The sequence below is a fragment of the Ceratotherium simum genome, chromosome 23 (genome assembly GCF_057802395.1).
Source record: "Ceratotherium simum simum isolate JZ-2026a chromosome 23, ASM5780239v1, whole genome shotgun sequence".
In the NCBI taxonomy this organism is placed as follows: Eukaryota; Metazoa; Chordata; class Mammalia; order Perissodactyla; family Rhinocerotidae; genus Ceratotherium; species Ceratotherium simum.
The window spans coordinates 41,543,360-41,556,942 of NC_141922.1; the positions used below are offsets into that span (position 1 = coordinate 41,543,360).

At 38.1% G+C, this 13,583-nt stretch overlaps 1 protein-coding gene across 4 annotated transcripts in view; it reads right to left on the reverse strand.

Annotated features, from left to right (window-relative positions):
• The window catches only part of CPQ (carboxypeptidase Q), a 583,418-nt gene that overhangs the window by 426,253 nt on the left and 143,582 nt on the right, over positions 1–13,583 (reverse strand). For all 4 annotated transcript variants that reach the window (XR_015555979.1, XM_087447610.1, XM_087447609.1 and 1 more), the window contains exon 3: positions 12,009–12,216. Coding sequence is in view for 3 of the 4 variants with exons in the window: in XM_087447610.1 (XP_087303736.1) it covers positions 12,009–12,216 (208 nt within the window). In the remaining variant the exon portion in view is untranslated. The remainder of the gene's footprint in view (positions 1–12,008; positions 12,217–13,583) is intronic.

Below are 13,583 nucleotides of genomic sequence, written 5' to 3' on the forward strand. Positions count from 1 at the left end.
GGTGAAGGATCTTCATTTGCATACGGTATACATTGGTAATGGTAAACTCTAAAAATAACTTCAGGAGTTATTACTCCACAACGCATGTTGTTAATGAGAAAGTTCAGAGGAAATGGTATTGATTACACCCTGCTAATTAGTTGACTTACATGGGATAGTTTGGATTCCTTTGGATAAAAAAAGTGAATTCCTTTCAATGCTTCAAATATTCAAGCTTATCAAAAAACACTAGCTTTGACATTTATTAAGCACTTCAAAATTTTTGATGCTTGATCAAAAAGAATGACAGTAATGAATTTTAATACATACACTGTTAAAAATCTGTGAAGTGATACTCAGAAACAATAAGGAAGCTCTTCATTACAAAAGTGTGCCAGTTAATAAATGTAAGAGGAATAATTGAATTCGAAAAACATTTGAAACCAGCAATGTAATGATTGATTCAGCCAAGGATCATCAACATGTGCTCAATTTTCATTGGGTGAAATTTTATTGGGGAACATAAGATTCACAAAGTCTCAAAGCATCTCACAGTAATTACAATATATTTCCCCACAAAGGAGAAAAGGTACATTTCCAATGAAGAAATCCATAGATACTGCCTTAGACAAGTGATCAAACTTAGCCTCACTAATAAGGAAAACTGCCATTATTTGCTTCCATTCGTAATACCATAGGAGAGACACAACATTATCCACACAGAACTCTTGCCAAAAATATTTAATCTGAATCTAATAATGAGGAAATAACAACTCCAAACTGATGGACATTGTGCAAAACAGCTGCCCTCTATTCTTCAAAAATTTCAGTGTAATAAAATATTTAAAAGGCTAGGGAACAATTCCAGATTAAAGGATACTAAAGATACATGGCAACAAAATATAATGTATGTCCTTGATTGGATTCTGGAATTTAAAAAAAAAAAAGGAGGGACATTATTGAGAGTGGAGGACAATTAGGGAAATCTGAATATGGATGGACTTTGTATTATGTAACATGTATATAACAATGCTAAATTTCATAGGTATGACAATGATATTGCATTATGTTAGAGAAGGTCCTTGTTCTTATGAAATACATTGCTAATGTATTTATACAATGCTGAAGTGTCTTCACAGCTGTACCTACCTTACTTCATATGAGTCAGAAAATGAAAGAGAGAGCAAATGTGGCAAACGTTAAATAATAAATGTAGATGAAGTGTAAATGAGTGGACAGAGAAAGCAACTAAAAAATTGATAAATTAGAATTCATCAAAATTTAAAACTTCTCCTCATCAAAAGACACTGTTAAGACAAAAAACAAAACAAAACAAAGAAAGAATAGACAAGACACCAACCGGGAGAAAATATTTGCAAAATATATATCTGACAATGGACTTGCATCTAGAATACATAAAGAACTCCTACTCCTCAATAATTTAAAAACAACCCAGTTACAAAATGGGCAAGACTTGAGCAGACTCTTCACAAAGTAAGATTCAGAAATAACTAATCGGCAGGAGAAAGAGTGCTCAACATCATTATTCATCAGGGAAATGCAAATTAGCACTTCAGCGAGATGCCACTACATACCCACCAGAATGGCTAAAATTAAACAGACTGACAACGCCAAATTTTAATGAGACTATGGAACAGCACTCGCCCCTATGGCTAACGACAATGTAAAATGGTGCCACCTCTCTGGAGAAAGTTAGGCAATTTCTGATAAAGAGCATGTGTGTCATTTAATACTCTTCCAACTCTACCATACGTTGATATTTTTCCAAAAAAAAAAGTTGGGAAAAAATCTGTGACACTTTAGAATGTGGCTTTAGAAAATAGACATGATTCAGTATATATCCATTTATAGTTGGTTTTCTATTCTTTTGATCTTAGGTGAGTTTTTAATAGTAATTCATTCAACAAACATCTCTTTAAGATCTGCTGTGTGCCTGGCAATCTCCTGTGCACTAAGAATATAATGGTGTGCAAGAAAGACATGTCCACAGAATTTATATTCTCATGGAGAGAATACTAAACAAGTAGATAGATAGGTAAGCAGGTAGATAGAAGTTACCGAATGTTATTAGGGCTCTGAGCACACAAGGAGCTGCTAGGTAAAAGAATTTGAGGGAGAATGCTACTCTACTTAGGATAGTCAGGAAAGGCTTTTCAGGAAAACAGCTTTCAGTCACCATCTGAAGATTGAAAAGGAGTCAGCCATACAAAAAGCTGGGGAAACAGCATTCCAGATAGAGGGGTTAGTGAGTGAAAAGGCCCCGAGGTGGACAATAGCTTGGATAGTGTTTAAAATAGAACACTTGCTGCATCTTGGTCAGCTGGCCACCCATCACTGGTCGGAGTCACCACATCTTTGGCACTACATGCAAGAACAGTATCAAGCATTGAAGGTGAGACCAGAGAGGGTAGAAAAGACAGGGCAGAGTTTTAAGCCAAAGACTGAGGGAAACTACAAGAGCAGGTTCCTGAAATCAAGAGATAAATAGAACCAAGGCCTCTGGAGCCCACTCTGAGGAGAGTTCTGGAGCTGCTGCTTTTTAAAATGTCAGTTCACATCAATTTACTGCTTAGTCTTATCATATCTAACGATGAAAATGATGATAATGGCCCTGATGAAGATGTCAGTTATAATTCATTGATTGCTTCCCACGTGTCAGGTTCCATGTCTAGTGCTTGATCTCATTTAATTCTCTCAACAAGTCTATGAGGTAAACAGTATTCTACCCATGTTCCAGATGAGGAAACAGGCTCTGAGTGGTTAAGTAATGTACATAAGGTCACATAACCTCCAAGTGGCAAAGCCTATGTCTGAATCCAGGTCTGTCTGATTCCAAATCCCACTATCTATATTATTACCTTTGTTAGTCTCCACATCTTCCTGGTAGTACCTTCTGGCTAGAACTTTCTCCAGGTGTTTAAAGAAGCCCAAGGGTCATTTGGATGCAAAAGGACTTTAGAAGTCCTCTTTAGTTTTGATGAGAGAGAGAGAGAACAAAACCACATGCAATAGTGAAAGACTGACTTGAGGCTATTCAGGATTCTTTTGGTTCATATGCTACACTAGACATTTTTCAAAGGGCATTGCATAAGCAAACAACATTGTCATAATCCTGACACATGAATTCAAAATGCATTAATTTCTTTTTACCACTAGAGATTCAGAAAAACTTGCCACGGTGATGTGCTTCTTAAGCTTGTGCTTTCAATAATCAGAAAGCTGGAAAATAGAGGGTGAACATTTATAAACATTTTAAAATTATAAATGAAAATAGCAGTCAAGAATAAATTTTTGGGGCCGGCCCCGTGGCTTAGCAGTTAAGTGTGCGCGCTCAGCTGCTGGAGGCCCGGGTTCGGATCCCGGGTGCGCACCAACGCACCGCTTCTCCGGCCATGCTGAGGCCGCGTCCCACATACAGCAACTAGAAGGAAATGCAGCTATGACATACAACTATCTACTGGGGCTTTGGGGGAAAAAATAAATAAAATTATAAAAAAAAAAAGAATAAATTTTTGTATCAAGGTTATAAGCAGATGAAAAATGACAGTCCATACCAGGAATGCAAACAGACCATTAATTATAGTAGCCTCACAAAACACCATAGTAACATGCAGTTTGTAATACTTTACCAAAATTTATGTAACTATCTAGTCTCCTCTCAGATTCCAGAGATTCTATTTTTGATAAGTAGCAATTCAAAAGATTAGTCACCTCGTCTATATTATTCTTCAACATATATGAATGTGAAATGGTGACACCCTGAATTTACATGTTAGCAACCCAGATGGGCTGCCTCTAACTCTCTTTATTCATTCATTCCAGCACTACAGGGTGCCAGGTATTGTGCACAGCCCTGGGGACACGGAGGTGAACAAGACACACAGTATGTCCCCAGGAGAAATTCCAATCCAGGGAGAGAAACAGACTAGGAAACACATAACCCCAAAAGAGTTTGGACAAACTGAACAGACGGAGATCAAAATGGCAATATGATGTTAGGGGTTGTCTCCCAACCAGAGAGCTGCAATTACAAGAGCAAAATTAAATCAAGTTCTTTCTCTCGCCTCCCTCCTTCCTTCTGTCCTTCTTTCTTCTCTTCCTTTCTTTCTCCTTCCCTCCCTCTCTGCATGCTTCCCTACCTTCCTTCCTCTTTTATTCAGTAAGTATATCCAGTTATTAACTAACCAGACTGTATAATAACAGCACTTTACGTGTATGTAAAACTTACTGTATTTCAGGCAATACTATCTCATTTAATTTAATCTCATTAAATCCTCACAAATTGCCAGGAAAAAAGGTACAATTATTTCCCCCATTTTACAGATGAAACCGAGGCATAGTTTACACAATTTGCCAAGGTCGTACATCTGGTGAGGTCGCACCCAGGCCTTGCGACTCCAGATCTGGGGCTCCAAGGTACACTGCCTGCCTCTATCCCTTAGGAGGCAGCGTGCCTGTTGCACCACCTGAAGCAATAATAAGAATTCAGTGATTAAAGAACATTTTGGAATTTTTAACAAAGGCCTTCTAAACAAAGAATCTGCCTTTCAAAAATCAGAGAAAGGGGAAAGAAAAGCATGATGAGGAGGAAAAAAATGCAGCGTTCAGTGTGGGTCTTCTCTGGTTTCCCCTCTTGGGAGCACAGTGGCCCTCCACGTGCATAAATGATGAGAATTGGCATTCTGCTTGATTACTGTGCATTTGTTATGAGCCTCAGAGTGAATTACACAAAAACAAAAGAAGGAAGGAAAAGAACCTACTAACTGAGGCTGGCCCAGTTGCACCATTTTGAGTCACAGTGGTATTTTCCTGATTTCATAATCACCAGCAGGCACAAATGCCCCCCAAATGGCAACAATATTTCAAAACAATTTAAATCAACTTTGATAGCTAATTATGCTAAGGTCATACCGAAGAACCAAACCACCGGGACATCAAAAATCCAAGACAGTCTAAGTGTGAAGTAGCAGCATTAATTTTCTCCCATTAAAAAACAAAGCAGGGCGGTAGGGGCACTGTGGGGGAGAAGACAAGCTTTTTTACTCTCTCAGACTAACTGGCTTTCAAAAATCATCCAAAATAGACCTCTTAAGACATTTCACCTCTGCTCTGAATGTTTTAAGCTGGCCCTCTGATTACAAAAATGTTCACGTTAAATCTCATCAAGATGCTTTCTTAAGATGAAGAATGTTTTATAAATTGTAATGGCTTTAATCAGAGCCCTCTTTGAAGCTATTTAACTCTCCGATGTAGTCCAACCAATGCTTCAATTATGTCATTTATCGACTCTGTATTAATTAAGTTTCATTATAGGGATTGATTTATATACCTTTTCACAGCTCTCTTACCAGATGGTATAACATTCTCCCTCTCTGACACTCCATAACATCACCTGGATTCACTCATCGCCCTCTCTCCAGCTGAGTGTTCAATCAGATCTTAGTCATCTTCAATCTGGATTGCTTCTCTCCCTCCTCCTCCTCACTGTACTCTATGGACGCAGTACACAAAGGCCAGTGATATACAACATAAACCAGCAGTATTTACAGAGCCAAGCTCTATCAACAACTCATTCCCACCTCAATGAATTCTTACCCAGCGTGGTGATGCAATTTTCACAGTAAAGTGAAGGGAGAGCCTTCTGCTTCCTCAGCTGATTAAAACTTACAGTGTGGTTCAACTATCTGGGGCAATGGAGAAAATAACTAGAAAAAAAATGTATATTGGCCATGGGCGTACAACAGACAATTTGGACTCAATAGAGTTACTTTCTGAATTACATTTTACTTGGGCTAGTATAAAAATTACTTTGTATTCTTGAGCTGGCATGTAGAAAAAGCAGGAAGCAGAAGTCCCAAGGTATACTGCATTGCAAAGAAGCCAGCCTAGAATTTTAAATTCCCTTGGGTAATCCAAAAAGTGGATAATAGAGAAACGGAAATACTTAACTGCTTTTCTTTCAAAATATATAAAACAGATTAATGGGACTATCTCACAGTCACCTCAAACTCAAAATGTCTCAAAACCAAACTAGTCATGTTGCCTCCAAATCAGCTCCCTCTCCTGACCCCTATATTTCTCACCATTCTCCAGTCCCCAAGCTGGGTGGAGGGAATGGGGAAACTGTGGCAGACTGGAGAGGGTACATCCCATCAACGAAAAGAATTTGGTGGCTAATCCACTCAGCTAAAGTTTGCCTTACAGAATATACCAGATGTCACCAGATCTGGTTTGTCTCTAAAAACCACAAACCCCTATTTTTATGTAAAACTCATGATTTTTAAATATTGGACTGAACTGAACACAGACTCATCCCATAGTTTTTGATCCTTGCCTTACTATAAACTTTGACTCCTCCTCCTTCCCCCCTTCAAGTGAAACCAGTCCCCAAGTTCTGATCACTTTTTCATACTATCCCACCTGCTGTCTCTTCCTTTCCATTCCCACTGCCATCATCTATGCCCTCATTATTTCACATCTCCATTATTAGAGCAGTATCCTGTCTTTCCTTCTCAAAGCATGCTATGAAGAGTCACCAGATGGATCTTTCTAAAATAGAAGTTCCCAAATCTGAACCACCTGGAGGGCTGGTTAAACACCAAGCCCCACTCCCAAGTATTTTTTTTAACGTAACGGGTCTCAGGTGGGGCCTAATAATTTGCATATCAAAAAGTTCCCAGGCGAGGTTGAGGATGGTGTTCCAGTGACCATACTTAGAGAAACTTTGCCCTAAAACATCATCCCCCAACTCTAACACATTCAATGATTCCCCATTTCCTCCACATTAAACTTAAGCTCCCCAGTCTGGAACTCTGGATTCTTCATAACGTGGTGTCTTCCTCTCACCCCAAAATTTCATTTCTCTGATCTCCCATGAAACCTGCTGGCTCCAGCCAAACTGGTCTACTTGTGTATTACCCAAGTGCATCATGCACTCCACCCTCTTGCCTTGATCATGTATAGAATGTCCTTCCATCTTCCTTCCCTTTGTCAGGTTCAACTTTTTCATTGAGTACACCCAAACCCCACATTCTCAATGAAGCCAGCCTTAATCAGACTTATGCTACCTCTTCTCAAGTCTTACAGCATTAATTCTCTAGGTTGCTTGGTGTGATCTAAAGTGCCTGGAATTTAGAACCAGAGACTCTGAGTATGAATCCTAGTTCTTTCATTAGCTGTGTAACTTGACTAGCCATTTAATCATTCTGAACCTGTTTCTCCTTCAGTAAAAGAGAGATACCAATATGTCCTTCTATTGAGTTGCATAAAGAATTAATTGAAACAAACTATTTAAGCCTTCAGAGAAGCATAGTACAAAGTAGGTACTTAATAAATGTTAATTTGCTTCCTTCATCCCTTTCCCCTAATCATGCATTTATCACTAAATATAAAATATATTACACTAGTAATTGGTATTTTAAGCTTACCCTCCTCTCTTCTAGCCAGATAGAATATTTCTGAGAGACAAAAAAAGACATGTCTAATTTATCTTAGTAACACTAGTGCCTGGCAACTTCTGAGCACCTGGTAAGTTCTCAATAAATATTTGCTTAAAAAAATATGATTCATTTGAGAAATAATGTAAGATAAATGGTTCCATAAAGAAGGTTTCCTCGACAGAACTTAAATGCCTTATTGATTACATTTATCCTTAAAATACTTTCCTATAAAAAAGGCAAAAGGTATTTTACGTACAGAAAAACTAAAAAAGATCTAATGGGAGTCCCAGTTGATACTCAATGGTGAACAAAAGAAAAGTCATTATAAAAGCGTCAATGATGGAAAAATCTTCTCTTTGAAGTTAGTTTGAGCACAAGAACACTAATGATGGGAATATAGAGAAATAACAACAATGAACCTGGAGCTAATGCTGGCAATAAGTAATGGGCTTTTTACAGATGTCTTTTGAGGACATCTGTCATGTCACCCTGTGACTGTTGTACTTCCAAATGGCTGACAAATATTGATAATTGCACTGACAAGTGTCAAGTCAAATAAAACACATTTCCTCTCCTTTAGGTGATTCTCTAATTTTGAAGTCAAGCAGCAACAAATTACAATTTATATTCTGTTCTCTAGTGTTGCTGACTTCTACGCAATTCCTAGACAGAATACAATATCACCCACTCCCCTAGAGCTAAGGGTGAAACATCTGTCAGAGAGAAGGGAACTGTTTTATCCAATCAGCAACTCAAAACAGCATTGCTCATGAATGTTGTGGCAGAAAAAGGATCTAATCTGGAATATTGGGCATCTGGATATTTTCCTCCAAATACAGAGCAAAGTGCCCTAAAAGTTCAAGTTGTTTTGAACTTACTATACAGAGGCTACACAGTTTGGTCAGAGAGCACTTGGAATCAGGTCACATGGTTCATCGTAAGAGTCCTGCCACGATTGACTCTAGGACCTCAGACAAGTTCCTTCAATAGACATTTCTTGGGTGACTATTATGTAACAAACATTGTATGAGATGATGGGGGTACAGAGATAAAAAAATATAATCCATGTCTTTCTGGAATTTACAGTCTAGTGTAGACTCAGGCAATTGGGACAGACTGGACAGTTCACAAAACTCATTTACCTTTCACTGTGGGCATAAAGATAGAACAAATTTCCCAGCCTCCACATAACTACATTCTGGCCAGCAAAATGAGAGTAGAAGTGAGGTATACCATATCCAGGCCTGGCCATGGAAAACCTCCCTTTTGATTATGGACTTTCTCTCTCTATCTCCTTACTTGCCAGTTGGATGCAGAGGACACCGCAGAGAACTCTAAGATCTAGAAGTGATGAAGCCACAAGATGGAAAGGAACAGAAGGCCACCTGCTAAACACTCTCTTGGAACTATTATGTGAGCAAGAAATCAACTCCTATTTTGTTAAGTGATTGAGATTTGAAGTTGTTTGTTACAACAGTTAGTCTACCCTACCAAAGCATGAACCAAAATTACCCCTAAGACATTATGATAGAGAGTATGCACAGGATGATGTAGGAATACTAAAAAGAGGTAGCTGACCTGGGCTATAGCTAGATATCAAGGAGGGCTCCCCAGAAGAAGAAACACTGAAAACAAATCTTGAAGGACAGTGTGAGACAGTGAGGAAGGGAATAGACAGTTGCAGAGGAGAAAGCATATGCAAAGTCATGAAATTTTGAGGAAATGTGGGGCACTGGGAAAGTATTAGTGATTCCTGCAAACTAGGATGTGGAGTGATGCTGGGAAATGGAGCTGCTCAATATATATTTGTTGAAATGCCTGATAAAGAGCAGAACCTAGGAGATGTAGTAACTACTAGAAATGATGGATAAGGGAAGAGAAAAAAATAATCAAGGACCATCTAACTTAAAAGGCAGAATAGATGGCAGTCTCCTCACTAAGACAGAAAATGCAGGAGAAAGAGCTGAAAGGATGAGGTCAATTTTGAAAAAAACTGAGATAGCTATAGACCATCCAGAAGAAGAATCAGCAGGTAGTTGGATGTACGGGCCTAGAGCTCAGGCAGTGGTATGGAGAGGAAAGGTGGGTTTGGAAAGTGTCACAGTATAGATGGTGGTTGAAGTCATAAGCATGATGAGATTGCTCAGGTAGAATATTCAGAAGGAGAAGCCAGAAAAATTGGGAAGAAAGAGGGAAAGTAGGAAAGAAGGAAAGAGCGAGAGAAAGAGAGAATATGAAAAAGAAATCATGGAAGCCAAAGAGAAAGGATATTGAAAAAGCAGTCAATAGTGACAAATGCCTCAGAGAGGTGAATAAGGAGATAGCCTGAGCAATGTCCATTATATTTGACAACTAGGCAGCTATTTGTGACCTTAACAAGCTCCATGTCAGTACTGGCAAAAGCCAGGTTAAAAAGGTCTACAGAGTGAATGAGAGATGAAGAATTAGAGATAGGAATATAAAATACTATTTAAGGAAAATTGGCTCTAAGAAACAACTAGCTAGAGGTGGACAAAGAGTTTGTTTCATTTTGTTTTTTATTTTTCAGGATGCAAGACTTAAACGTGTTAATATGCTGAATTCTCTGAGCTTCTATTTCCATATGTGTAAAACGGGGACAATAATGCCCCTTCTGCTTGGTCCATTGGGTTGTTGTCAGAACAAATAAGATGACACACGTGAAAGATTCTAAAGTACTATGTAAAGGCCAATGTTATTATGTATTTATAAATGCTGAAAATATGGAGTTATAAATGTCAAGACTCCAGTGAAATATGGTTGGCTATAAAATTAATAAAAATTATAATCAGTCAGATCTATAAATATTAAGAAAAATGTATTTTTAATACACACTACAAATGGCTCACCTCAAATCTTTGAGGCAAACAACAGATTTCTAAGGCCTATGTTGGACAAAACTCTTCTGGGGCTCCTAGCTTATAGCCTGGGTTTCCAGATGTCTTCATTACACCAGAAAAAAAAATGCCAATTAGCCCTGGCAGATTGCAGTGCATTGAATCACCTGGGAATTTATTAGTCTTATGAATAGCAGTTCTTAAATAAATATTTCTGGCAATCACCCAGTCTCACAAAGCAACAGGTTAGCTCCATAATTTAGGTCTCACGACCAGTGAAATTCAGGGTGAATGACCACAGCTTGCTCAGTATGTTTTCCTAAGGAGTGACTGAGGTATTCTGGGAAGTAAGCTAGCCATTTGAAGACTTCCCTCTTGGGAAGATTAACCATCCGAAAGAATATGGCCCTATTATTATTTCACTAGTCACTAAACCTTTAAAGACTCTACAAAGAACATTATTTTTAGCACTATGACATCAGTGGAACTAGTTTTTCTCTCATAAAACTTCTAACAAATGGTTTTAACATGTCCCATCTTCCTCTCCTGGGAAGATACCTTATCCCTGTAAAAGAAATATGTCCCTTTCCTTTTTTATCTGCACTTTTGGACAACTCCCTTCTGAGTGGTTTCCTAGTTGCTAATGTCTCCTCCTCAATTACTTTATTTTCAAGGGTGGAGGGTGCTAATTAAGGTTAAGCAGCTGTGTCTCCAGCTCCAAACAGCAATTGTGCAAAATAAATAAACTTTCCTTTACAATAGATACTAAAAATCTAGTTTTGAGACCCACATAAACCCTATTTGTAATTATTTTTTCATGTTTTTTTACCTGAGAGACCAGGTGACAACACTAAAATGGTGCTTCTTTTATCCATGTTTCTCAAATATTTTATCCTTAATGTGTGACACTACCATGTGTAGCTATTAAACTAGGCCAAATGTCCGCGAGTCAATTTTTATACCTTTTATCCACTGCAATGTTGAATTTCATCCTAAGACTGAGGGTCAATAAAGCACTTCATACTTACCTCAATCAGAACTACAAAGAAAAAAACAAAACTTATGTTGCCCTCAAACAATACCACCAGACATTTATATAGACCTTTATAGATAATCACATATCTTTCAAAAGGTTTACCTCATTTATTCTTAAAATAATTTTGTAAGTTTGTTATTCTTCATCATCACTGATTTATAGAGGAGAATGCTGAGGCCCAGAGGGTTTAAGAATATTTCCAAGGCCACACAGTTGTTCAGGAGCAGAACCAGGTCTATAATCAAGGTCCTCTGCTTCCTCAACTCTTCCCATTATACAATAGATGACCCCCATCATGTTATCCACTTTATTTTATTTCACTTCTCTAGCAACAATGGAAAAAAGCCTGGCTTCCTCTGAAGTCATTAGGAATCTTTGATGAAACACAGACATGAATTCAATTCTCCCTCCAATGAAAATACATAATATATTGGTTATATAAGGAATGTTATGGGATCATCAAGGATGTGGAAAGCTTTTTAAAGGAATGCACAAATGATGCTTGGAATCCTGGAAAGGCCAAAGAAGATATTACAAACAAATGACCAAATGTGGAATGGGGGGAAATTCCATGAACAATCAGTATTTTCATTTGAATCGTTTGTTTTTATTTCATAAAGCCTACTCTTTCATGAAAAACCCTAGTTTTTTAAAATATTTCAGAAGATAATGACCAACCTGTAGATGGAGAAGGAAGCCACAGATCGAATGAGGGATGCCAAAGCCCCCACTTTAGCAGCTTCCACCGCCCCCTGGACTCGGTATTGCACCGTCCTCGAGTAGTTGGTATAAGGTTGATTATAAACAACAATCTTCCCTCTTGCTTCTGGGGCCCTTCTCTGCAGTTCATCAAAAGAGGTCACCACCAGAACTTCTGCTGTAATGCCTAGAAATAAAAGTCATACAAGATTAACTTATGGTTTCCGATCAGCCAGGTTGAATTGGCACACAAAAGGTCACACATGCTCTCTCCGCTACATCTGGCAAACGGGTTTGAGAAGATCAAAGTTTCAGAGCCATTTGCCATGGGAGAAATATTGTGGGGGTTAGCCAGTTTCCCAAGAGAGCAAAAAGGCATTCAAAATAATATAACATACGGTTTTTCAACTCACTTGACCAGCTGGTATTAAATCACAAATTGCTTGAAAAGATAGCTTTTTTTCCTTCTTTCCCACCCTAAGAAGTCATGAGTTTCACAGAATGACACTAATTATTTATAAAGAAAATGCATTTCAGAAAGCTCCCCTTGGGATTAATGAAACACATATTTATCTTTTCATAAAACTATTTTGATATGTTGCTAAACAACCTTCATTGACATCAAACAAAGGATGGCAGTTCATGAAGAATGTTCTTAGAGGCCAATGGTCTTCATAAATCCAACTTTTAACAAATGGTTAATGTAACCTCTCCCAAGAACCACAAAAAGACAGCTTGTTTTCTTTCTTCCTTTATACTAAACACTCTTAAAGGATGTGGAAACTTCCCATGCTTCTCGATTTACAGTACTTGTTCATCACCAACCATACTACTATTCTTCAGATAAAAATTGTGAAGATGTGTAATTGTCCTATAATCCTGTTGTGTCACTAGAAGAGATGTGCCATCTTTCTTCATATTGTAAGACCTGCCCAGATCTTCCTGATTAGGGAACAGGGTTTCACAGCTTCCAAGAAGTCATTCAAAATCTGCCAGACTACTGAAGATCCAATTTGATGGAGCAGTTAGAGTGACAAGGAAAAAATATTTAGCAACAAAGGCCAGATACAGTGGCTAAATATAACTATCTAAAAGAAAGTGGCAGGCGCCTACTGTTTTGTGGCTTTAGCCATGCAGTCATGAAATATGTCAGTAAAAACCGAAGTATCAACATACATTTGGCCTACTTTCTTAATCTGGCAAACTAGAGAACCAGGTTTTTCTGGAAGCTTAACAGACATCATTAAAATATTAACTGTTACTTGGAAAATCCTTTTGAAATGCACTGCAGGCATGAGAGAATTCTTGCTTTCAACATAGGCCTCATCATAATGGACGCTTTTGACTGGCTCCTCTCCTACTTTCGGTTCCACCATCCAGACTGAATTCGTACTTTTACTTTAAAGTGACTGACTACTGATCTATAAACATGTCTCCACCAACATTCAGAACTCAGAACTTAATTTATAATCTAAAAAAAGCAATGTACAATCACGGAGAGTAAAGAAGCCACTAGCTTTTTCACATGATAAATATGTGTAAAAGTACAAATAA